Here is a 27,536-nt window from a genome sequence, read left to right as displayed (position 1 = left end):
ACTGATTACAAATGTGTTTTTCTGTTAATCCATCAAGAGTTTTGCTACTACTCTTTTTCTATTCCATCTCTTGCTAGAATCTTACAACATCATTATTCTAGCAGAGGAGTCAAACTTGTGTCTAGAATGATTGAGATCCTGTTCTAAAAGATAGATGGTCGAAATTTTGAAAGACATACAGTGATAATTATAAAAGTAGATCATGCAAAGACAAATACAAACCCGCTAGTGTTAGCAATAATAGTCCAGCTTCACCAAGGACATGTTTGTGTATATACGTATATTTATGTTAGTACATATATGCTAGGAGAGACACTAGGAAATCATGATAAAAGAAGTAAGAAAGGCTATTTCAAGAAGAAGTACATGGGAACAGTGGGTTTGGTTTTATATCTATAAAAAACCCTTTTCTTCTTATAGCCTGTCTGGATGGTTATGACTATATTCCCTGGTTCACCAATATAGAAGGAATTCCTAATACTTTCTATCCCTTTCTTTTCCTTTTCATTGTTGAGCAAAACCTTGTAGGAACCCTCATCCTCCGGAATGAACTCCTCCCTGTATAACACCTCCCATCCAACAACTGTCACATCCCAAATCATGGTCACCCCAACCTAGTTTACAATCATGTTTTTTTCCATTTTAGAATACAACCCATCAAGCCAAAACAAAAGATTAACATGAACAAGTAACAATTATATACATATATATGTTAAAAATATTGAAAGGCCATAACAAGTACCTCGGCGACAGGGATTTGAATGGAGCTAGTTGAGTTCTTCTTAACATTAAGCTCTAAGACTTTGTCTTCAGGGCAAAACTCATCATCATTCTCTCTTTTTAAACCACCATATTCAGCAGGAAGGTATTCCGGAGCAATAAACCTACAAAAGGAAATGCCAATTAATGATCACACAAGGGAAAATAGCCTTTATTATGAATAATAATATACCAACTGATCTTACTTTAGAAGGGTCTTAGTAACTTTGTTTGGTCTGGCAAATACAAACTTCTTCTTGGTTCTTTGACTCAAGAGCTTTGAGCTCAGAACATGAGACGCATAGTACCAAAAGGGTGCATTGACTATTATCTGCAAATCACAAGGAATAAGAAGCATACATCTATATATATATATACATATTTTATTAATAATATTAAGTTTCATGTTTACTTACATCTCTATAAATGAGCTCAGGATAATAATTTTGGAGCAACATCATGCATTTCTTGGTAACTAAACGGAGCTCTTTCATGGTGGAACCAGGCAAGTTCTTCAAATCCGTGATTTGAACTAAGGCATCGGTACCACCAGCTTTGAAGTTGAGTAGCCTGATACCTTTTTCCATGTAACGAACTCTCAATCTAAGGAACTGCTCGCAATTTTCTTGGGATCCAAACAATTCATTATAAAGATTCTTATCTTTCAAAGCAGCGTAAACATTGAAGTACAGAGGATGACCTTCATTGTCTCTGCTACCTATGCACACCAACTTTTCAACGTCTACCTCAGAAGTTTCTTCAAGAACCGAATCCACATTGTACTCCCTTCGCCATTTCAGCGTCTTCCGAAGCATCTCGAAGGCATCGTGAACTTTAAAACCCTTGGCCTTCAAGAATTTGGTAAGTACAATATCGGTACCTTCATGGCTTTTACTTGGCAATAAAGGTACACCCCATAAAGTAATCTCTCTGAGCTTCTCTCTAGCTTTTCTGTTTTCGCTTGCCGATAGAGCTATCTTAGGTTTCCCTAACAGGTAATTTCCAAGAATTGCGTCTTCAACCATGCATCTGAATTCCAACAGGGCTTTTTGCTTTTTCTGCTTCTTATCAATTTTGGCCAGCTTCGTCTCATCTTCTTTACACGTTGGTTGATTCTCATTTTGATCGTCATTGTCATCAGCGTTGCTAGTTTCCTTGGGCTTGTATTTTTTCCCTCTCTGGCTTGCCATTGTTTGATTTTGAAGCTCTTCCGGTAACTCAGAATTCCAACACGAAGAGGGGATTGCTGGAAATCTGAATCTCGGGGAGGCTTCAATTCATTTGAGAAAGCAAAGAGTTGGTCAATATAGAGACAGATCAGAGTTAGGTGGCAATGGTAATGCGAGCTCCAGTCTCTCTGGAATCCACCCAACATCTCCCTTTCTCTCTCTCTCTCTCTCTCTCTCTCTCTCTCTCTCGTTACCGAGCCCGATTCGATTGAGTTGTTTATATACATACGCGTATGTGTATATATATATATATGTATATATGTTAGTTTTTAGTTTAAAGTTTAAATTAATCCAAAAAAACTGGCATATGAAACTTCTTTTGAAAAAGTTTAACCACTATAAATTTACACATCCTGTTTTTTCATTAAAATTTGTTCAAAACTTAAAAAAACAAAAAACAAAAAAATCAACCAAACTGACTTTCAAAATTTACATATTCTTGAGGATGAAATAAAAAATATTAAATTAATAAAAAAAAATTAAAATGACTGAAATATAATATAATATAATAAAAAAATACCCATATCATGAATCAATATATATAAGATTAATAACATTTTATATTTGTTAAATATTTATGATTATGTTCATACACACTTTCAATCATTTTCCCAACCAAGCAATTTTAAAAATACAAAATATTTGAGCAGATTTAAGAAATTTGGTCAGGTGGGTAACACTGGGAAGCCTTGAGAACTTATTACTATCTCCCGTTTCTATTTCAAGTTACCAATTGCGCTTTTAGTGTCACAAATCTATGGCGCTCAAAATTGTGGTTGAAGACATTTTTGTATGTAATGAGTAAAGTATATAAATGTGAATTTAGGAATTAGCAGCTACTTCTGTTCTCAAATCTCTCCCCTTCATTCTCACCGCCCAGAGCCAGTAACCGAAGCTTTCGTGTCTTTTAGCTTTGCTCATCGAAAAGTCATGGCCTTGCATGTTTGCAGACACCTAGCTTCAAGTTCTTCGCTGTCACTGATGGCACCTCCACAACCATGTTGAATGGAGAAATAGCATTTGGTCCAACAGAGATCAGACTCAATGGTTCTTACAATGTCACAGATCTTCTCACCTCCCTATCTCTACACGGTTTGCACAATGCAGTAAGATGCTAGAACACATATGTATACATACATGTATATATATATATAGCTTAAAAAGCTGTTGAGAAAACATGGAATCTGATAGATGGCGTATGTCCGCTGAACTTGTTTTGCAGTTCATTAGAACTTGTTAATAGTGGATCTTATTGTTCCTGAAGACAATCATTCATGTCAGATGAGGTATACAGAGATCAAATCCGTTTTGTGTTCTTATAACTTTAAATTTTGACCAACATGTTTTTTAACAATGCAAGAAACTAAATGGCTAGTTTATCCATTTCCCTGTCACTTTTTTGCATTGATTAATTTCCCATGTTTCTCTATCTAATCTATAAAATTTAGTACAAGCTTTTAGGAAAAGGATAGCCCCAGACTTTCCAATATACTTCCAATATACTCCAAGTCAAATATATAAAAATCTCTCCAATTTGTTCACATACATAGCACATCCCTGAACGAGCATAAAGAATCCAACATCAAGCCACCACCCTATGCCTATTTTTATGTGAACATATTTACAATGAGTATATACAGAAATAATAGCTAATCGTTACCACATGCAGTTGGATCACCATGACTCCCGATATCGAGTCAGGTCAAATGTCAGAGTTCTTGAGCAGCTGCAGATAGTAGAGAGAACCATTTTGATGTCAGATGACTAAACACCTCAGTTTCAATTGTCTGGTAGTGGAAAAGAAAATAGGTAGAAACACTCACCTTCTTTCTGAATCCCTGTAAACCCCAACCAATGCCTCAGCTTTATCATAAAAGCTGTCCTTCAGTGATATTACAATACTTTGAAAGCCATTACTGCCATCAGCATCCTGACTACTCCTGGCTCCACTGCATGACTTGCCACGGATGAATCCAGCTACTTTAGCAACATTTAGATTATCCAATGCAGCATCAACTTCATCCAATATAAAAAATGGCGATGGTCTATAGCTGAACCATTTATAATTTTTTTCCAAAAAAAAAAAAGAACTGTCAGACCACAAGCTCAAGAGCAACCTAAGATGCTTATCTTGGGATATCCATAAACGTTCCATAACAACCTAGGTACAGAAGAATTAAAGCAAAAAAAGAAGTTGGCAATTGAAGGGAGCAAGAAAGGGAAACATGTCTCAGCTCTGTATATGCCATAAAGTATTAATAACACAATGCCAACTTAACATGTTAGGAAAATAGCTGATAGATGTCACAATGTTTGTCAAAGTTCATGCCTTGCAAATAAAAGAAAATGCCATAGGGATACCTGTGAATGGAAAAGAGTAATGCAAGTGCTGCAACAGTCTTTTCTCCACCAGATAACTGCTCCATATCACGAAAACGCTTCGTTGGTGGCATGGCTGTAAACTTGATGCCATGTAGAAATGGATCATCCTCATTTTCCAAGTTCAGATATGCCGTTCCACCCAAAGGATGTGTATTGCTCTTTGTTAATTGTTTGTAGATTTTGTCGATGTTACTAGAAATATGGTTGAAAGCTTCCATAAATAAATCATACCTGCAAACAAAAGTGAAGTCAGTCAATATCCAAAAAAGAAAACAAAAAATACAGCTTTCGTACTGAAGGAAAAGAAATCAATTAAATTTATTAGTTTACCCCATCCATCCCCTCATCCACGGCTAAAAAGAAGCTAGCTGATTAAATTGTAAAGTTAAAACAGAAACAAATAATATTCCTAGCATAATAGTCACTCTTTTCATTTTATTCAACCCAGCCAAACTTTGTTACTATCTTAACTAATAAGAGATTGCAGGTTATTATAAGAGAGGCCAGTTGCAGTCCTATAATTAATAGCACCTCTTCTGTTTGACTGTGTTAAACGCATCTGCAGCTAGCTTATCCTCTTTCCTGGCTTTTTCAAACTCTTCAGTAACAACTCGTTCCTTTTCTAGTAAAGCCTCGTATTGATCAAGTGCCTTTAGATTAGGAGCCGTTTTTTCAATTTCTGATACTAAAGCATCCATTTTTTGCTTAAAATCCATCTCAATCTTTTCACGATCAGATGATCTCCGTTCCTGTAGGAGAGATCTGTTCAACTGACTAAAGTCGAAGAATGGGCCTCCGGCAGAATTGTCGATCTCCATTGAATCTGATATAATAGGAAGGTTAATGTGCTCCAAATCACATTTCTCCAATATTTCCTGTTTCTGTGTTATCAGCTGCTCAATTTGTGTCTCCTATAGAATCAGATATAAGATGTTAATAACAATGCTTTATCATAATTGTCATGTTCAATAATAAGCATGAAGGCAGATAAATAGGGGAATATGACATAAAAATTTGACACCTTAGAATGTATTAGTCGATTAAGCTTTGATATGCTTGTTGCCGCTTGAGAAGCCTGCCTCTTCCATTCCTGGATTTTCTTCTCACACTCTTCTGATTTCAACTTCCATGCTGGAAAAATGCAAAAAGGGGGGTGATGACTAAAAACCAGTTGAGGGAAATATAAGGGAAGTTGTCATAGTCAATAACTTAACAGTAGAAAGGCATGGTGGGTTGGTTTTCGCTCAGGTTTCTATTTAAAAGGTATTTGGGAAGAAGACAAGACAGGAAACTTGAGTTATCCAAAGTGTTATTTAGGAACAAAATAAAACAGAAATTTGAGTTATTTAGGAATAAAATAAAATAGAAAATTGGGCCATAATAGAAATCAGTCAAATCCTGCAACATTGGGAAACTAGTATCAATATTCCCCCCTATACATGCAACCTATCTCATTAATAAAATTATGAATGAAGAATTTATCAAAAATAAAAAAGAAATTTTAGAGTACCTAACTCGAGAGATGGTTCTCTGTATGACCTTTAAACCCTAATTCTACTTATTTCAACATAACCATGACTAGATCTGAATCCTAAGACCATGACAGAAGTCTCCATAGGTTGAGGTCAACATCATGTGACACCTTTTCCTGTATAACATTCCATGTTTTTCTAGTATGTTACCATTCATGAAGAGAAGGAAAAAGAAAGCACGTCTTAAAGATAATACAGAATCAAACTAAAATACCAATAGTTAACAATAGACGAGCCATAATTTTTTTTTCCCGATAGAAAAAGAAGATTATATTAAGATTAGGTAAAGAAAATACAGCAAAGCAGAATGAGAGACAAACCATAATTAAAATAGATATAAGAACAATTTGCCAAACAACTAAACTTCCAATAGAAACGTGGAACCAATTATACCTTGCATTTCCTCCTTCCATTGATTGATCTCACCAGTAGCTTCTTCTGTTGCTGACTTGATGTCAACCTCCTTCTTCTGCACCTGTCGTAAGTCATTCTCCAAAGAACTTAGAGAGGTTTCCAGCTTCTTAATTCGTGACTCCACATCCCGTTTCTGTTCATACTCCAACCTAGAATTTAAAAATAAAATGAAAAAGTCATGGGACCATGTAATTAAAGTAAATTGCTAGGTAACTGAAGAAATACGCCATAAGAATCCTTCATCAGGTTATATATAGAGAGATGTAAGAACTTTAATGTATATGTAAAAAAGAAAACTTCGCTAGCTTCTCGTTTGGTGCACCTTTATAGACTTCCCAATGGATATTAATTTCCCATTGTGTCTTTTTTGAGTTGTAATGACAGTCATATTTCCTGGAATCTCTTTCTTCTTCGAGATCTTTAAATTTGATATCTTCGATATCTCCTTTGAGATCTTTCTACCATTCCTCAAACCTTGATTACAGAATATGGTGCCTCTACACCTCCACACGTATACATGTAGATCTTGCTTTTATCAACTTGCCCATACACATACTAAACATAACTTAACTTTTCCTTCACCTCTCTAGATAATAACAATTCTCTAAGGTGAGAGCTTTCACTCAGATTGCATTTCAATCAGGATTAACAGCTATGACTTGCTTAAGACCTGAAACTTCAAAAGCTCACTCCTTAGAGGGACACTAGCCACCTTCCAACCCAAAACGTAAGCTAAGTCTGCCATGTCTAGCCCCTTCCCTAGAGGCACCAATTAGAGAAAGGTGGGAGCCAGTGGTGGCCAGATTTGGTTGGAAGAGGGATATTTCATCTAAAGGGGGCAGGTTCACTCTCATCAAAATTACTGTCTAACCTGCCTATACACTATCTTTCCCTCTTCCCAATCCCAGTTAGGGTGGCAAAAAATGCTGGAGGCATTGCAATGCTGATTCCCAGAACATAACCTCACTATCCTTATTGGAAGAGAAGTCTAACAAGCTCTTACAGAACATACTAGCATTTTGGGTTTGCTTTCTGAGAAAAGGATCTTCTTTAAGGAGGTAGAGTCCAGAACATATCCAAGCATTGGTAATTTTCTTCTCTGTTCCTTAAATTGATACATGAACGGAAAGAATTTAGCTTCCCAGTTGCAGCAAGCATTGGTAATTTTCTTCTCTGTTCCTTAAATTGATACATGAACGGAAAGAATTTAGCTTCCCAGTTGCAGTTACTGGTCAATTTACTAATAGAGAGGAGATTGCAACCCAAATTGAGAACATATGAAACCAAATTTAGAGTCAAATCTTTAGTAATTCTCACTATCTACGAGCCTAAAACCTTGGAGAGGGAACCATCAGCAATTCTAACATTGTAGTTTTCCTTGTTGGGACTGTATTAATGGATTAGTTTAACATTTTCAGTCATATGATCTGAAGCAACAGAGTCCTCCAAGTGTGAGATTTTGTATTAGCAAACAAGATAGTGAGATTGTTACCTTTCTGGGTTATCAATCCAATTCCCAGAGAGGGAGCATGGAACTGATGGAGTGTTCTGGTTGAGGAGTTTCTAGAGTGCCTCTAGCTGCTCTTAACTGAAGGGACTTTGTTTAGAGGATAGTTTTTTTCTTGTGGAAGCAGCATAGGCCGCGGTTGTCTTTATCGCTGAGTGTATGCTTCCAATCAATGGGTTCACCGTGAATCTTCCAACAGTTTTCCCTTAAGCGTCCTAGTTTTTTCCAGCAATGACACCAAGAATGACTTCCTTCTTTCGGTTTTCATTGGCATGATTTAAGCGGGATGCTCGGGTCATCAAGGCTGATCCCTCCAACTCGAAGTTTGGGTCTTGAGTTCCATCATTACCTTTTTCCTGCTCTCTTCTTGACTAACTTTGGAGACTGTTTCACTAATACTCGGAAGAGGCTTGGTTTCCATCACTCTTCCTCTCACCTCATTTAAGTTTTTGTTGAAACGGAATAAGAAATTAAGATCTTCTATTCTACTATTTTCTTGTACAAGTTTGTGTCTTCAGGACACTTCCAGGTGTGAGTCTCGAACATGTCCAGTTCTTACCACTACTGGGTGAGAGTGTCAAAGTATTAAGTAATAGTGAGGTCATCTTGATGTGAGTCATGTAGTCTGGCTTCCATTTCAAATAGTTATAAAGTATTTTCAGAAGTTGAGTAAGTTTCTTAGATAGCATCCCATATTTCCTTTACTGTCCCAAATAAGAGAAAATTTTCTCCTAGCTCATTGTTCATGTAGTTGATTAGCCATTATATGGCTGTGATTTTCGGTTTTTCAGACCCTGAAGTTGGAATGTTTTTGTCTGGGAATGTCACTTCGCCTGTAAGTTGCTCATCTTTTCCTTCTCCACAAATGTACATCATCATGGACTGAGACCACTGAAGGTAGAAGTTTGTGGTTAGTGACAAGGATAGATTGTCCTTCTAGTCCTCCATGAAAATTCCCGATCATTACTCTTTCAAGATTGGAGGTAACCTCAGATGAAGAGGTGGACTTGTCATACTTGGATATGAGATTTGGTTCGGTTTTCAGAGATGGCATTTTTTTACGGTGCGTTACTCTGGTACCATGTAAATTTTTAATATTATTTCTCAGAATTAATTTATTGTATTATGATAAAGAACAATGCAACAACATATAGGACTACACCAAGAAACCTAACTTTTTATCCTTAATACAGTAAGACAAGAACAGAATTTGGGAGGAAATTTTTGAGGATCTGATTATTGATAATCAAGAATCCCCATAATAGGAGTCCACCAAATCTAAGATTACATAGAATCTCACATCACTATCACTTCCTCACCTAGAATCCTACAAGATCGAATGGTAATGCTAGATAGTTCAGAAGAAAAACACAAAATGGGAGGAGAGAACATACTGGTATTTCAACTTTGCCAGCTGGTTACTCAAGTTAAGTCTTTCTTCAGCTGTCTCTTGGGCAGCCTTGAGCTGGTTTTCTTCATACTCGCGAATGTTTGTCACCCCCACAGACCGACTAAAATCTCTGTAGACACGGTCAACAATCTCATTTATCCTCTTCTCCAGCTTCCTGATATCAGTGTTCCTCTTATCAACAAATTCTCTTATCTGCAATTGCCATCAATAGCAATTAGAGCCAATTGATGATAAATATCAAAAGTTAGAACTACAGCCAAATGTGAAAAACAAGGAATAAAAGAAGCACAGAGAATCACCTTATAAAGTTCAGGATTTATGCGATCAATTTCTCCTTTAATATTCCTTTTCTCCTGATTCAAGTTCGCAAGTTTGTCCTCAATACTACGCTGCAACAATATTTATAGGTTACAATTTTATCAGAGGTGCACCATAAACAGGGAATAGCTAATAGTAAAATATCTGAATTAAAAAGATAATCAAACTATCTACTGTGTCCATCTTGTAAAAATTAAGAAAGAAAATCTGCAACAGACTGTGAAATCTGTTAATGTGTCTCTCCATTGCAAGGACATCAATACATCTTGGGCCTTGGCCCCAAAATCTGCTTTGTCCTCCGTCTTTTCTTCCAATCACCACCATGCTTTATCAATCATGCAACAATGTTACATTTTCTAACTACGCATCCTTGTCTAACCATAGATTATATCCATGAGTAGATAATATAATCCATTACTTGGTAGCCTAACTTGTCTGAATAAGTTTTCTTTCTTTAACATCTTGTCTAAAGTGATTTATTGTGGTTATATATCCATAAGCAAATAATATAATCCATCACTTGGTAGCCTAACTCGACTGAATAAGTTTTCTTTCTTTAACATCTTCTAAAGTGATTTATTGTGGTTATCTTACTGAAATTACTTGCCCAGACAAGCAGTTCAAACTCACTTTTGTTCCCAACAAAAAATTACTTCCAAAACATTTCTACAAAAACTAAAAATGGTCACATATTTCAGGAAGAAGATCATTTCACCTATCCTTTTCCCTTCATGAAGGATATAGCTAACAGAAAGTGCCAATATACAACCAGACAGGATAGGCATGAAATTGATCAGCCCCCCAGTGAAAGAAAGCATAACACACGCTAATTTACTGAACTTCCACTATCCATAAGAGAACAAAAATGGGGAAAAAAAACCAGAGCTCAAGTGAGCAAGGGCATGAAACCCGAATAAAAAAGGTTCTGACATATCCACATTTCAGTTTCAGAAAACCATAGAAGCTACACACACTGTAATAATTTCACCTTATAAAAGGCACAAGGATCAAAGAGAAGATTACCAATGTTAGCCACTTAATTCCACATTTAAGTTTCATAAATCCTGTGGGAAGAGTATGCATATTGAAATGATCTTATCCTGTAAGGTTAAAGAGGATGATCACCAATATTGCCAGTTAAATACCTTTTCAATCTCAGCATACTGAATCTTCTTTTCAAGTCCACTAATTTTCCCAGACATTTCAGATTCCTTAAGCTGCATCTCCCTAATTGATCCAAGCTTTTCCAGTTGTGCTTCATACTCTTCCTTCTTTTTCTTAAGCCCTATACAAAAGAAACAGTAAGCACTAAGGCAAAAACAGAAAGCCCTGAAACCATAAAGTACACAACCAACCCTCAATTTTTTTATCATCCCATTTGTTAGATTTTGCTTCCATCCCACCACTTGTACCACCGGTCATTGTGCCGGACTTTGTGAGTAGTATCCCATCAACAGTTACAACTAAGAAAAGCACATAAAACACTAGATTAGTTATAAACCAATATAGTGACAATGATGATTTATAAAGAAAAATTTACCTTTAAATCTTTCTCCACTCCAGCTAAGAACCTTGGCTTCATCAAGATCATCACATACTAGAGTGTTCCCGACAGCAAAAAGGATTGCCCTCTCCAAAGCAGGATCAAATGTGGAAAAGTTAAGGCCTAAGAGCATCAAGCATTTCCTTTCAAGTCATAGTTGGTTTTTTCTTTTTCCAACTTTTTGGGTTTGTGATACAAGTGAGCAAAAGCATCCATAAAGGTCACCATACTAAAATACTAAACGTTCATTTTGGTTTAAATTCTAGTCCATTTCCAGTTTAACTCCTGCTTCTAATATTAATGCTAGTTTTGACATGAATATAATTTATCTACTTGATTTCACCCCTAAACCCACCTTAAATTTTTTGAAGGAGTAACTAAATTCCTATTAATTAAAGTGGGAAATGAATTCTCACCTCTAGGCTATCTTTGAAAGAATAAACTTATGTTATGGAATTAGTTTAGCAATCGAACACGTATTTTAACAGTGGAATGATGCAAATTCTTTCAAAAATGCCTTCTAAGAAAATTCCAAGATTTTGAAGGATATTGAAATATCATCTCTATTCAACTTATTATTGTCAAAGGATGTCAATTTTTATTATTTTGTAAGAAATTTATATCCTTTTATAGTTAAAATAAGAGTGAATTTTCAAATGAATTTCACAAAGTCCCAAACGTACCAGAAAGGAATTCAAGGTGGGAGTAAAGGATGAGATCAAATGTAGGGGCCACATGCAATCACAGAAAAAAGAAAGGAATATAACTATCATTAAAGCAGTTCCACTAAGACCTAGATTACGCAAAAATCTAGGAAATAATTTCCTGTAAACTCTACAATCATAGCTTCCGAGAATGACAAAAGATCTCACTGAAGACTTGAGTAGAACACATGTTTTCATTTTCAAAATAATTCTCAAATATTTAAGAGACCATATAGTTTTCCAAATAATCCAAAGAAGTCAACCCTTGAAAGATTCTTCACGCATATGATCTGACATTCTATTGCCCTGACATTCCACAAATGTGCAAAAACATGTCCAAGGTGAATAGAATTCCCACCAACGAAAACCAAATGCATCAGAACCCACTCAAACATGCCAAGAAATAGCTAGGATGAAAGAAAACAACATAACTCACTTTGGGAAAGCAACAAAGAAAGAAGTGGAAGGAATATGAATGGAAATGGACAAAAAGAATGTAGGCATCAAGCATCAAATCCTAAAAGGTACTGAACATTTATAAAAAAAACGGCTGTCACAAATGTTTAAAGATGAAGATACGAAAATAAAATGTTCATGACGAACCACCAACAATGTAGCAGGATGGAGTTGAATTTTCAACTGCACAAGTAACAAGATGATAAGCAACTAAGAGACTGAAAAGGACTAACAACATGTTTACAACAAGTGGTAGAAACAAAACACTTGAAATATTAAACGGAAACGGAATAACCAGCAGCATGAGCACTAAACATGAACTACCAAAATGATGATCAAAATAGACACTCTGAAAAAGGTTGCAACTTTGAAGGTAGGGTAACCAAAGTATGCAATTGGGACGAAAACAGTAGGTGTTATGCAACTTCTAAAAGCAATCACCATAAAAGTTGCATCAGCATGGTTTTAAACCATTTATTTAGAAGAAATTAGATAGTGAATTGAACAACCAGCAGATCTCTAGGTTAAAGAGGCAGAAAGAGAAGCATTAGTGTTCACTACTAGGACCACATTGTAGGACTTCCTCAACCAGTAGGAGCTTCTTAGGAGAGACAAACAACAAAATTTTCTATTCAAGGATGAAGATTGGAGCAAGGCCTCTAACACAGGGATCAAACACAAGACACACGCAAAGATAGCCTGAGAACACAGGAATGAGACACTTTGTCTAATAAATAGTAGAAACTCTTACCTGTCTTTGCAAAAATATAGCATATATATAAAGCAAAATCTTTAGATAGGTTTGATTCATGTAAAAAGTTCATGCAATGCAGGATATACAAAAATTCAACCCACCCTCAAGAGGCAAGCTACTCAATGTTTTGAAAAGGATATTGAATTACATCAAAGATTAACATTGCTGTACCGCCCAAAGTACGCAACCTTTCAATAATAGGCTTCACACGCACTGATTGAAGAGGTATAAAAGTCTGCGGAGGAAGCCTTTGCTCTTTCAGATACTGCATGAGAGCAATTTTTATTCATTAACACAAGTCATAACATATAAGAAATTTTAAATGACATCAGTCACGTTTAACAGTAATAAATAAATGTATTACAGAACTTAACTACTCAAACACTGACTATACTGTTGGACATACCGAACAAATATATGGTACCTTTTGCCTGGGCTGAAATTATGCAGGCTTTAATATTCATAGCTGAATCTATTGTTTCTTTTTTTTTTCTATAGCCCCAAAGGGGCTTGTAAAGTTTGATCCCCCACCCTCATTGTCATTGAGGGGGACATAACCAACTCTTGCATGGTGAGTTGCTTGCTGAAGCTGTTGTTTTTTAACCATGGTATGAGCTATTGATTTTTTAAAAACAAAAAGTATATGTATAATTAAATCATAGCACCAAGGGTGTGCCACCATGTACAAAATTATTTACAATTCAATTAGTATGTCAATAAAATCCTCAAATTCATCAACAGAAAGAATGCGGTGCGCCAATACCAAAAAACCAACACCTGGAGCCATCGAGCTCTTACTCTACCCAAATCCTCTTCTTTTTCTTCAAAAGCTCTCTTATTGCTCTCCTTCCATACAACCCATAATATTATAAGAGAGATGAGATATGGATACTCTCAACAAAAATTAATCAAAAAGAATAATGTAATTTATTCCATTCGAGTAGAGAAATTTTAGTGTTTATTTTGAACTGGATATCAAGTTAAACAGCAGAAGCGAAGACAAACAGAAATAAGTAAAGCCTCTATCATTATGTCATACATTTTGTACTGACAGCATTGGAACTTCAAGCATAGAGCATTAACAAAGAAAAAATATTTGACAACTATGCCAGCTTACTTGTAAAAAATATTCTAGTAAAATTCTTAACAGCATTAACAGGGAGCAGTAGTTGATGGGTAATTGCTATTTTCAGCTTTCAGGTGACTCTGAAGATATTTTCCCATTTTTCTTACCAATATGCCATAATCCTTTAATTATCCAAACAAGTGGCTAACATTAACATCTCCATATTTTCTAGGAATATGTGCTGTTTTGGTGATGTGTGCAGAGAACTATCAAGTCTGCTGACCATGATATCTCTAGCTAATGTACAAAGGTTCGCCCCCTTGGCACTCTATTTAATATTATTACTCACTTTTATCTCAAAAAAAAATGATATCTCTAGCTAAGAAATTTATGGAGCATATCATTATAAGCTTTGCATGGCATATATTTGAACTTAAATTGGAGCATATATTTTAACTACTTAAAACTCAATATTAGAAGACAGCAATTTCTTTGCTAAATCAATAGAAGACAGCAAATTGGTACATTAGTAATACCTTAATGCATTCCTTTCCAGTATTTTCATCCTCAACTACTACTGCATCCATAAATTTACCCATAGCAACAGTAACTGCAAGGTTGTACTTCTTCCTAGTTGGTCTACACAGATCGGTCATGCGGCCATGAACCCCTTTAAAGAGACGCTTCAGAGTGTCAACAGCTTGAGACAATCTAGTATCCCTCTCATTTTCATATCTATCAGCTTTCAGTTCACGCAATTGGTTCTCAACTTCACGGATTTTAGTCTTCAAATTTTCGTAGCTATTCCTGCAAATTATCATTCAACAGTTACAAAAGGAAAAAGGAAGAGGAAAAAACAAAAGGTTGCTTTCTCCGGATGAGTGCAGCTTTCTTTTTTAATCTTGCAATTAAGCAATGAAATTTCTCAACAGAATAAATATACATTAGCAAACACATAGACAAATAAAAGAAAGCAAGTAAACTCTAAGAAAAGGAAACCAAGAACTAACTAACCTGGAATCTCGATGTTTATCTTGCATCATTCGCAATTCTTTTTTCAGATTTGTGAGCTCATCCTTGTGTTCTGCAGAAGAATCAAGAATCTTCTTTAGCCGCGAACGCATTTGGTTTTCTTGCACATCCAGTTCATGCTCTCTATTACTCAACTGCTGGAGATTTTCTTCCAAATTCTTCTGCGCTTCAATATCAGCATGTTGTTGCCTATCCAAAACTTCTTTCTCATCTCGCAGCTTAGCAGTTTTCATTCCAGCATCCTCTTTTCTGAGACAACAATGTTTCAGTGATAAATTAAGACGCTGCTTAACAACAGTTAGGAAAAGTAAGGACACTCTAATCAGGTAATTTTTTTTTTAGATAATAACTAGGTAAATTGTTATTGACCCAACAGATATTAAATAGTTAAAAGATTTACAAGCAATCATAATAAAGAGGAAAAACATCCTCCTAAAAAGATAAAGGAAAAGGAACCGGAAGCAAGAAAAGTAGAGGAACACCGATACAAGAGTCCCAATCCCTTTGCATGATAAACAAAGACATCCCCCTTAGAAAAAGCATGCACCGTGGTGTTCAATGAAGCCAATAAGATAATCTACCTAAAAGCAACAGTTTCAATTACACTAATAGGAACAACAGTTTTTATAGGGAAAATTATAATTTGCAGTACCACCATAGTGCCTGCTTATTCTACCATTCATGTTTACAAGAACCAATTGGACCTTTCTGTTGGACAAGTGTACATTTTGGAATGTTGTCAAAATGTAATTGTGGTTACTCGAGTGGCAGAAGAACCTGTTGTAGGACAAATTGGGATTTATTTGCCTACTGAGAGATTTTGAATAAACCTAGCAATATCTTAAACATTCCATGTAAGAATTCAGATCAAATAACATATAATTAACTTGGAACAACAACCAGTATCCTTTAAGCATCACAATTAAAGATGGTTCTTTAAGTATCACACATAAAACATGAATACATCGCACATTCAGATAGTTGACAAATTTTCAGAAATATTTGTTTGCTCATGACTGATCTCAAAAAGTGAAAGTTTCTGATAATGCTCAACATCTACTATCTTTGTAGAATAAGAAATTGTATTGATGAAGGAAGGAAAATGGCTACATAGATAGGGAAAAAAATATACTCCAAGAGTATCCTAAGAGAAGACTCAACAGACCTGAAGGTACCAAACACACCCCCTAGAGGGTCAAGAAATCATCACACCCCAACATCTGTGAAGCACAGAACAAATATTTTTTATTCTCAACGAACAAATTTTTTTTTTTTTTGAAAAAAAAGGCCAGAAGCATGCTCCTAAAGCACCAATAAACCATGTTGAAGTAACAGCAAATTTTTTTTAGGAACAAAACTTTTTCAAAAACACAACTGAACATCTCTTGAAAATATATGGTTGGAGACATTCATCCAATTCCTCAACAAAGGCAAAAATTTCTTAAAATATGTCCAAAGCTATAAAAGGCTTACATTCGAAAATATTCTTCCAGTTGACTATCAAGCAATGGAAGTTTTCCACCATCATCTCGACTTTTCTCATTCAAATCTTCCAATTTAGCTGTCAAATCCTGTATTCCTTTTCTCAGCTTTTTCACCTCATCAGCATGTTTCCCTCTTTCTTTTTTCCTTCTATCAATCTCCTTTCGACTGCTCTCAATTTTTGATTTTATCCGAGACATTTCCTCTTTTAACTTCAAAAGCTCAGGTTGCTGTATGCAGGAGGAGAAAGGGGGAAAACTAAACCATAAGCTCTCATTTTCTGTCAAATTCAGGTAATTTACAAAATAATGAAGACTAAAAACTAAGTAAAAACAATAACCACCTTACAGAGAGACATGTCAGTAACTTCGAACTTAGACTAAAAATATAAGTTCCTGAAAAATATAAATATTACAGCCATTGACAGCTTTCAGAAGACATAAAATACTTACACTTCTGTCAAGTCTACTGCTTCTCTCAGCAATTTTCTTTTCGCATAGTGCAATCTCTTTCAGATACTTGGCTTGTTCTTTCTTCTTCTTACTTGCTTCACGTTCAAAATTCTCTAGTTCTCGCATGACATCTTCACGGCTCTTCTTTTCATTATCAACATCCTCATTTGCCTTTGTAATATCTTTCTCAATGTTAAACAATTGCCATAAGTAGTGTTCTTTCTTCAACGATTTCTGCAAAGGGAGCAAGGAGCAGAGAGGACAGGGGAAGTTCATGATGAGAAAATGAACCATGTATCTAAAGAAGGCACACCAAAACTCATTTCGCACTTCATATTAAAAATTAAAATCCATACCAATTGGTCCTGCAATCGAAGATGCTTCTCTGCTTCTTCTTTCTGTTCTTTCTTCTGCTTTCTCTCCATCACTACTGTTTTCTTCTTCTGATATGCAAGTGCTGCACTTTCTTCAGCTCTAGCCTTTTTTTCTTCCAGATCCTCATAATCTCTCTTGAGCTCTTCAGAGCCAGAAATCTGCTCGAGAAGCACCGTGAGTTCCTTGGGATTTTTAGACGCAATGGACTCCACATCACCCTATAGGGAAGCACCAATCTAGTAAAATTTGTGATATTTTCATAATATTACAAAACATAAGCAAATCCAAGGAGTTTGAAGGTTCAGACAAATGAAAGAAGAATTAGAGACCTAGTTAGATGGTAAAATCCTCATTATCTATTCAAACCTGGGAACCATTCATCAACCTGCTAATAAAATGTATTAAAAAGGCCCTGCTAATAAAATGACAAAACATTGGAGCTAAAAGAGACAGAAAACTAAGAGAGCTAAATGCCATAGTAACAGCAGAATAATAATTACTATAATGCTATAGATACAGCCAAAGATTATTCTATCTTAGAGCTCTAGCCCATGAAGATCGATTGGCAAGATTGGACAACTATTTTTTCTTTTGAAATAAAAGTATAGAGAAGTATATTATAAACAATAGTACCAAGGGGGTACTATCCATACACAAAAGTATTTACATTTCAATCAACTGGTCTAAGACATTCCCAAAATCATCTAAACCATTAATGTCATGACCCAAAATCATATACCCAAAAGTGTGAATCTATCTATCCCTAATATTAACAAAATCCTTCTCAATTCCATCAAAAGCTCTAGTATTTCTCTCTTTCAATACCACCCAGAAAATAGATATAGGAATTAGAAGCAGGTCAGTTAGTTTATACATAAGCCCACCCACGCCCAAAGATCATCTCTTACAGAACCCACAATAACCCAGTTCAATGTCAAAAGGCCATAGACCATAGTCCACATACTAAACCATCGGGCACCACTGCAAGATATGATTGCACGATTGGACAACTCTTATGAGCCTCAGAAAGTTTAATATCGGCAATGGAAGATACTTCACTTTTGTTTTGGCCACCTGTGTGCTGATGGGCCTTTAAAGAATGTTTTTCTTGATATTTGCAGTGCTAACATGTTCAAGAAGGCAAGAGTTGGAACTGCCTTGTGGTGTATAGTGATGGAATTCTTTGTTGATACAGGTACTGTAACGCCCCATAACCATATTTTAAAGAGGTATCGGGTCATCCATCCTCGATACTAAGAAAAACAGATTCTCATTTCATAGTGTGAGTACAAGATATAGTCGAGGTATCCGCATGAATCACCAAATGGTCACATTCAATACTATTAGGAATGGGTTAAAAGTAATTCTATTACAAGCAAACTAAACTCTCAAAACTAAGTTATTCATGTGTGTATGTGTGTGTCAGTTCCCATGGATCTCTCTTATAATGTTCTGCCTCTCCTAGGTATTGGGATCCGCTAATGGCAATTCCTGTTCGGGTTCCTGCTTCACCATATCTGAAAATGAAAACAATAATGAGCCTACATATGCCTAGTAAGTCAAATTTAGAATTCAAAACAAGGTATTGAATACAATATAATTCCTAGGCTCGAACACCCTCTGTATACTCTTTTTCAACTTGCTGCCCCCGCCTCTTACTCTAAATACAGTACCAGGAATTTCTCCCAACACTCCCTCACTCCCGATAACTCACTGTCTTACCTTCTGCCAGGTCTCCAGAACTCCCTAACCGTTCCCTCACCCCTGACAGCCTACTGCCCACCCTTCCTGTTAAGTCTCCAGAATCTATCAAAGGCTCTCTCAACTCAAACGGTCCACCACATTCACTACTGAATACTGCAGGCATTTTTATGAAATTCTAATTCAAGTTTCTCGTTATTTCTCACCATACAGTAACTATCCTCTCTGTCTATATTTCCATAACACCTCTACCCAATCTTCCTCTCTAATTCTCCTCACTCCAAACCATCACACTGCACCCGTTCTCGGTTTGCCTCACACTGCCATTACACTAACAGAACACGTTAAAATTTATTCTGCCCTTCAGGTCAGTCTAACCCCACAATACCCTAGTTTCCACTCCTCTTGTTTTCCCGGAATACTCCTTCAACCCCCCATACATCATTCCCCTTTAATTCACTGCCGATTTTATGCTCACTCCCAAGTCCCCACCGAGTCCACTTTTCCCTCCATACAGCCCCGATTTAAGATATGTCACCCAACCAGAAAATGCTCTCCAGACCAGCTCTCTACCATAACCCATAATTCCAGAACTCAGCACCTTCATTCACCCTTCACCCTCTGAAACTCACAACCTGCACTCAGCATCAATAACCAGAAAAAATTTAAATGGAAATTCCCACCTGTTTCACGGTCCCCTTACCAATATTTCCTGCAAATGCATACACATTTCACAATTCTACACAATTCCATTATCATTGCAATATCAGAGCAGACACATACCATACAACCCTCATCAGGCCACTCACACAACACCCACAATATTGTACAGCATACAGCAGAAAATAATAAACACAGAGAGATGAATGTGCGCAAGAATAAACAATTTACCCAGCTTGTTACTGTCATCAATTGACCCCATACTTACACTCACTTGCTCTACCCACCAAGATCAGTAAGAATCAGCACCCAGATTAACCCATCTATTTTATTTCCAACCCCTCCCATTTACCCAGCTTGGGTTTTCCTCTTTGTCAGTTTTAAACTCTCCTTACCCGTAGATCGTTCTTCTCTCCCTCATTCTGTTCCCTATCGTTTTCTTTCTCTTTATTCGACACACCGCACACCCTTTCTCTTCTCGTTCTCTCCTCACTCCCTCTGGACCCTTTTCCTCAGTCAAATTTAAATACGTTTCTCCCTACCAATAAAACAGATCATCCCTAAAATTCATCAGCCCATGATCCGTGTTCAGACTTAGTTAGGATCATTCCCAAATTACGTCCCCAATCTTCGTTCAGCCAGTATTCCCCCATTCCCGTCTACCTATTTACATGTGTATCCATAAAATCTCCCAATCCCTCAACAGCCACCAGAGTCCCCATCTCTTTAGTTTTCCAATCCCCTGCTTTCCCATACACCCTATCCAAGACAAGGAATTTAGAATACAGATTCAAATTCAGTGTTTGGAATCTAAATTTGTCTTACTTTAGTAAGCGTCCGTTGCAGCACTGACCTTTGCTCGCCCTCTCTTAATTCGATCGCTCGATTCTCACTCCCCATTCTGCTCTTCTCTCTCTCTGCCTTCCTCTTCATCCGTCGACAGCCTCTCTCTCTCTTAGGGTTTCTTCCTTTTTGTGTAAAAAAAAGTGCCTTTTATATAGTAGATGAAATTAGATCGTAGCCGTCCATTACAGGATGAGATCTGGACTGTTGATTTCTTATTTCCTTTTAAGATTTCCAAGTTTTTTCCTCTTTTTTTCTTCGGATGTTACAAGTATAGTAGTTGATTCCAAGGGGGTCTCCTCTTCTTGAAAACATGATGATTGGGAGGCCAATGACCTTATGTTGCAACCATATTCTCTAGTCCAATTGCCGTTTTTGTTTCTGTATTCTTGATTTACCCATTAGGCCAATCTGGCCAGTTCCTTGCACCTAATTTTGGTGCAGCAGCTATATTTCAATTCATCCTCCTTTTCCAGGGGCTTCATAATTGGACATCAAACATATCTCATATGATGGGAGTAGCTGGTGCATTGGTACTGTTCTGCAATATGCTACTCATGGTGCTACTGAACCTTTCACTTAACTACTTTGGAATCAGTTAAAATCATCGCCCAAGGAACAATGGCCACGTGCAGAATCTTGCCAAGTATGGCAGGTTCTCCATAAATCCTTCTATTACTACTCACTAGCTGATCCTATGGTAGATCGTCCCCCTCAAAAAAAAGGTTGGAAGAAAAGCTGCTCCTTGTACTGCATTTTTTACTTGGAAGGCAGAACAAGAAGTATTCTCTCCAGATGCGCTGATGAGACAAGGAAGAACCTTGATGAATGGCTGTTTCTTATGCCTAAAAGAGTCTCAATTCCCTAACCATCTTCTTCCTTCGTGCCCTGAAGTTAGAAAGCCTCAGGAGTCAGCTCTTTTTCTTCATATTATTAGCTAGGTCTTGAGTAGCTCAGTTGGGGATGAAATTATAGGCTCGCAATGATATTGTGGCGGCAAGACCTAAAAGGAAACCCATCTCGCTCATTTCTCTTTCTATTTTTGAGGGACATTTTGAAGGATATAAAATGGCAAATATTTTTAGAATTTTTTCCTCTTCTTCTCTTCCATTAAGTATCATTGGTCCAGAACCCTCTCTGTTTTCCCTAAGAGTCATCCAATTCAAAATGGGGTTAATTTAAGTGATCTCATTTATTTACTGCCTTTGAGAGAGTTGCAAGCCTTGTAAATTTGGACAAGGCTGCAAATAGCCCTGCGTTGCAGCTTTTAATCAAGTATCTAATCTTTTTCTTCCCAAAGAAGAATAAAATAAATATAACACACATCTACGAAGCAAGTACGGTGATACACGATACTTGCACAACATGACATGCATCTAAATAAGAATATGTTGATAGCGGATGCTTATATATCATGATATCTACACATATTTTAATACGGCATGACGGCAATTCATTTAATAAAAGCATTAAGTATATAAGATAGGAAAAAGATTCATTTTTACATCAAATTGAAAGGAAATATTTTTAAAACTGTGAAGTAAACATGTTTCACAATTTAAATTTCATCTTTTAATTTGAAAAATTAAAGCCCAGAACAGTCAAAGGCAATACGGTATATAATTGGCAGAAACAGGATATGCTTATAGTCTTACACACACAAGTACATTGTTAGAAAAATAAAACGGAAAGAGAAAAATAGTTAATGCTCCACATTACATGAATCTGGTTAATAACAAGACCACTTTAACTTTCCTTTTTCCTGCTATAACTGCTTCCATGATGACTACAAGTTGATTGAGCATGCAGGGCCTAGGCTGATATAACCTTTTCCCTTACATTTTACTTAACCATCTCTACCTCTCGAAATTGCAACTAATTTTTCTTCATTCTTGTCTTCTTTCTGCTTAACTCAATGCTTTTGCATCGTACAAGCCAATATACTGCATGGTTTATGCACATGCATCCTTTTCAACTCTCTTTTTTTAGCACTAACTTGTCACATACCCTTCTCAATCTACAATTTTTATGTGTATATGTATTATAGGCCAGATTGGAAAAAATTAATGGACATTGAAGGATCAGGAGAATTGGAGATAGGCAGAGACATCCATATCATAGTTACCCAGAATGTAGGTCTTGGTACAATGCCATTGCATGCTTCAAGAACATTACTGTTGAGGAGGCTTACAGAGTTGGTGAGAGAAGCAAGGAGTGGATTATTAATGTGAGTAGAAATCTTAATATTGGGAAATAGAAGAGTATGAGGCTTTGCTCCATTTACTTGCTACAGTGAATTTGAATGAGAACAGGGATTAGCCACTTTCGAAACTTAAGAAAGGGGCATTCACAGCCAAATCATATTATAGTTACCTCGTTTAGAAATGTTGTGGATGGGGAGGCCAGATTTTCAGCTAAGCAGACACGAAGGTGAATGCTTCTCCTAAAATTGCTTTTTTTCCTTGGGTGGGGGGAAGAATGCATTTTGACTATTGATAAACTAATAAGAAAGAGAAGAATTCTGGTGAATGGATGCTTTCTTTGCAAGAATGAAGCAGAGTCATGTAACCATACTTTTTTTTCTGGTGTCTGGTGGTAAATAATATATGGACTGTGGTTCATGAATTGTTGGGTATAAGCTGGGTCATAGCAGGGTCGGTTTAGGGATGAATTGTAGGATTGGGAGGAAACCAATAAGGGGAGAAAAATTGTAAATCTTATTCCATTAACTATATTTTGGGTGGTATAGAAAGAGAGAAACCATAGAGCTTTTGAAGGGATTGAAGTAAAGATAACTTAGGTTAGTGATAGATGGTTACATTATATGGGATCTTTGATTTGACGATATGATACTAATAGGAGGAAGATTTTGGGAATATTATAGATATAATCACTGATTTGCAAATATTTTTGTGAATGGATAGCATCCCCTTGGTGCCAATGATTTAATATACTTGGTATACTTTTTATTTCAAAGTTAAAAAAAAAAAAAAAAAGACTGTTGGTCTTGGTACAGGCACCGCTATGGAAATGAAGTGTGTCAATTGACTAATTTAGGGTGCAAGAGGGGCAGACTATATTGTTGCTTTATATTCTTATTAAATAACTTTGCTATTCCAACAAGTATTTCAACTACTTTTCATTTTTCATGTTGTGCTTGTAACTATTTATATTTTATTTGGTTTTACGTAGATAACAATAGACTTGATCGTTCACATAATTATGTTATCATTAATATTATTTAAATATTTTACATAAAAAATGAAAATGTCAAACTTGTAATTAGTCATCTTTATTCCTTATTCTCCATTTTCTTTTTTATTATAGGAAAGAAAATTTACCGAGAGAAAGAAGATAGAAATGCAAATGATTAGGTATCCTCCACAAAAAGAAAAATCCAAAAGAAATTAATATAGAGAAAGGCTAGCTAAATAGGAGAAAGAATTTGCAAGCCAGTCTATATTAAAGGTTGATAAAGAAATGTCCTTAAAACATCCATTGAACTTCGCTCTAACAAAAGTCAAAAACTGACTTTTTTGGACAAAAATCATTTTTTCCAAACAAAAATCATAAAAGGTGAATTGTAGTTTTCGAGAAATTCTTGCATTTCTCTCCACCCAACTCTTCCACATTCTGGCCAAAATAGCCCCACAAGAAAGAATCTTGACCTCACTCTTCATTGTTGGACACAGGAGAACCAAACAGAAAAATGACTCAATGTTCTTTCAAGTACCTTTTGGGTCACTTGGAACAAGATGAACAGAAAGCTTTTGAAGGTACAGTTTTCAGTCTTGATAGTTTTAAAGATTTATAACTCCGAGCTCTGAGTTTTTTTAATCAATAGTCAACTGCTTTATTCCAGTGATGATTTGAGGGACTATAGATGTTTAGAAAAACTTGTAATTTCTTCCGTATATGAATTGCACCTCTTCGTGCTTCTTGAATATATACTTTTTTCTTTTCAAAAGAAAAGATCTATGGTGAAACCCAATAAAAGAGCAAAGATATCAAAAACATGTTTCACATTCTCCAAGCCTCATCACAATGAATAGATTGTCGTGAGTCTCACATCTCTATTACATATCACAAAGTCCCGGGTAACAAGGTCCCAAATTCAAAGGATATTGTTAGTATAAAGCCTATCAAAATCACAGACCAAACAAAAACCTTTAACTTGTAGGTAGCTGGAACCTTCCATACGGATTTTCTACAGGGAAAATTCTGACTAACAGAACACCAATCTCTCTTTTATATTCTCCTAATTGTTCCACTATTTCCCCAAAAAGAAATGCATTACCAAGGAAACTTTTTTTAAAATAAAAATAATAGTATTAATTCACAAGCACCAATTGGGTGCCACTCATGTACGAAATTATTTACAAACCAGTAAGCATGTCTATAACATTCCTAAAATCCTCTATGGTATGAATAGGGTACCCAAAAAACACGGATCTCAAATACCTTTTTTCTAAATAAACATGGATCTCAAATACTATAACCATATCTCCTTTTCCACCCTCTCAAAAGTTCTATTATCTCTCTCTTTCCGTATCATCCTAAACAAAGCAGAATGAGACCCACAACTTCCTCCCCTTACTAATTCTCCCCCATGCCCAAATCTTATCTCTAACTGAACCAGCAATAACCCAGTTAATCCCCAGTAATTCATAAACCATAGTCAATAACTTGTACACAGAAGGCTACCATAATATAATATGATTGCAGGATTTCCACTTCTCTCTTACAAAGATAGCATCCATTCACCATAGATTTTTCCCTCCTTATCATTATGTCAATAGTCATATATTGTCTATTTATTTTGTCTATTAATTGACCCTACTCACTTTCCTAAAAAAGTTTTATTCCATTAATGTTTTAAAAAGAGAAGGAACAAACCGTCTTCTTTTTCTATGAATCAATGTCCAAAAAGCATCAAAGTCTCCTGGTTTTTAAATATATTTTAGAGCTCGGTCGGGATCCAAATCTTGGGGATCTAGATTGTGTCCTCAGCAAACTAGAGTCCCAAAAGAACTATCCTTATTACTGTGTTTTATTAGGTAATTTACTTTGATAAAATTATTTGAAACTATTGACATCAGAACTTAAAACACATACATACAGACATACTGTTAGAACACATACATACTGACACGGACTATATTTAGTGCCTATTTGATTTAGCTTCGGCTTATGCCTTAAGAGTAAGCTGAAGCAAAAACATGTATAAAATATGAACTTCTGAAAAAAAAAAATTCATTTAATGTCTGGTAAACACCTATTCCTCAAAGTGTTACTGATACAAATTTAGAAAGAAATCATTTTTTTTATTTGCAGGGCAAAGTAAAATTAAGAAAACCTGTCAGCTAAAGCACCCATTCATTTAAAATTTTAAAGTTTTAAGTTTTTTCTTCATATTAGGTTGAAATTTTGGAGTAACATCCTAAAGCCACTATAAATGTGACAACAAAAACCTAGACCAACTAGGCACTTGAAGTTCCCTCGTCTTAAAGGTTGTTTGATTGGGGTGTCAGTTAAGCTGGTTAGACCCTTAAAAAACAATCTATTTTAGCCGATTTATTTTGCAAATCTATGGCTTATAATAAGAAGAAAAAAAACTAAAACAACTACCTATTTTGACTTTAAGCCATGTAATAAAAGCTACTTCATCTTTTTACCAAATATTCCTATAAAAGATCAATAAATTTTCCTTCGCGCGTCCTTTTTAACAATCACCATTAACTTATAGGCACTCTTTAACAAATACTTATTATATGTGTAAAGTTTATAAATGGAACAAAAATAAACTATTCAAAGATACTTTTCACTTAAAAGAAATTTATAAGCTTAACCTTATAACCACCCATTTATAGCTTGAAAAATAAAGTAAATGATTTTTTGGTCATTTTCCCATAGAGGAATATCCATGTTGAGAAAGTAACAGTGCTTCCTAGCAGCCGCACACATAGCAAACGCTCCAAAGATAAATCTAACAACTTGGTAAACAAGCAACTGTACTTGCATTTTAACATGTTTACATGTTAAACTCCTTAAAGTTAGTTCCCGAGATAAGATGTTTCTAAAGGTAACAAAAGTAATACAGCATTGAGTATACCATACAATCCGAGACAGAAACCGAAAAAAGAATGTAGCAAAAACTGCATAAACCACAATGTTAGAAAAGGGAATGACCTGAAAGACAAGGAAATTGCGAGCCTTAACGAGGATGCCAAGAGAGCGGAGCCTGCCATTGTACTCGTCCCAGTTGACAACCTTGCCATCAAGCCGGTATTCACTCGCGCCAGAGCTAGTGATAGTGCGGGTAAAATGGAGCTCCGACCCGTTTCCCAATTGATAGACGAGTCGCACGAAGGCCCTGCGGCCCTTTTGCTCCTTCTCGCGGTCGTCATAGGCGTAGATGAGGTCCTTCAGCTGCGCCCCACGGAGCTGCCCCGTTCGCACTCCGAGTACGAAACTTATGGCGTCCATCAGGTTCGACTTACCCGCCCCGTTAGGTCCGATTATCGCCGTGAAGTCAGAGAACGGCCCGATTGTCTGCAGCCCCTTATACGACTTGAAATTCTCCATTTCTAATCGCATGATTTTGCCCGAAGGCCCGATTAGAGACGGCATGATTTAGGGTTTCTCCGGACCTTCTCGCTGTGTATAAGGTAAGCTGGAGCCAAATTTTGCAAAATTAGGGTTTTCAGATACGCGGAAGGCGGAGATACTCGGGAAAATGACAGAATTTTCCAGCTAACTGCAAGGCTTTTCCGGGGATATACGGTAGATTTGGGGATTTCTGAAGAGTAGTATGGGAATTTGGCGGGAAAAGATGTTTTCTGTCGAGAGGAAAAATGGAAGAGATGGGGGGGAAGTCAAGACTGTGAGTTCAGTATTTCGAACTCAAGCTGTGAGT

At 36.2% G+C, this 27,536-nt stretch overlaps 2 protein-coding genes across 2 annotated transcripts; both read right to left on the bottom strand.

Moving 5' to 3' along the window:
* Positions 1-213: 213 nt before the first annotated feature.
* LOC110815088 (patellin-4-like) lies at positions 214-2,188 on the bottom strand. The gene is made up of 4 exons (XM_022042745.2): positions 1,176-2,188; positions 966-1,090; positions 743-884; positions 214-614 (listed from the first exon to the last, which is right to left on the bottom strand). The coding sequence occupies exons 1-4, from the start codon at positions 1,947-1,949 to the stop codon at positions 348-350; spliced, it is 1,308 nt and encodes a 435-aa protein (XP_021898437.2). The 5' UTR covers positions 1,950-2,188; the 3' UTR covers positions 214-347.
* Positions 2,189-3,443: 1,255 nt separating this feature from the next.
* TTN8 (Structural maintenance of chromosomes (SMC) family protein) lies at positions 3,444-27,536 on the bottom strand. Its single transcript, XM_088216702.1, has 18 exons — positions 26,810-27,536; positions 17,398-17,634; positions 17,042-17,275; positions 16,581-16,819; positions 15,090-15,356; positions 14,612-14,882; positions 13,150-13,274; positions 11,093-11,202; positions 10,908-11,015; positions 10,698-10,837; positions 9,534-9,623; positions 9,218-9,426; positions 6,296-6,465; positions 5,392-5,501; positions 4,902-5,281; positions 4,350-4,601; positions 3,812-4,039; positions 3,444-3,714 (listed from the first exon to the last, which is right to left on the bottom strand). Exons 1-18 carry the CDS (start codon positions 27,248-27,250, stop codon positions 3,663-3,665), a joined length of 3,663 nt encoding a protein of 1,220 aa, XP_088072828.1. The 5' UTR covers positions 27,251-27,536; the 3' UTR covers positions 3,444-3,662.

Source organism: Carica papaya, chromosome 3 (genome assembly GCF_054855325.1).
Source record: "Carica papaya isolate Zhongbai chromosome 3, ASM5485532v1, whole genome shotgun sequence".
NCBI classification, from domain to species: Eukaryota; Viridiplantae; Streptophyta; class Magnoliopsida; order Brassicales; family Caricaceae; genus Carica; species Carica papaya.
The sequence above is the reverse complement of the archived record's forward strand: the minus strand, read 5'-3'. Positions and strand labels throughout refer to the sequence as shown.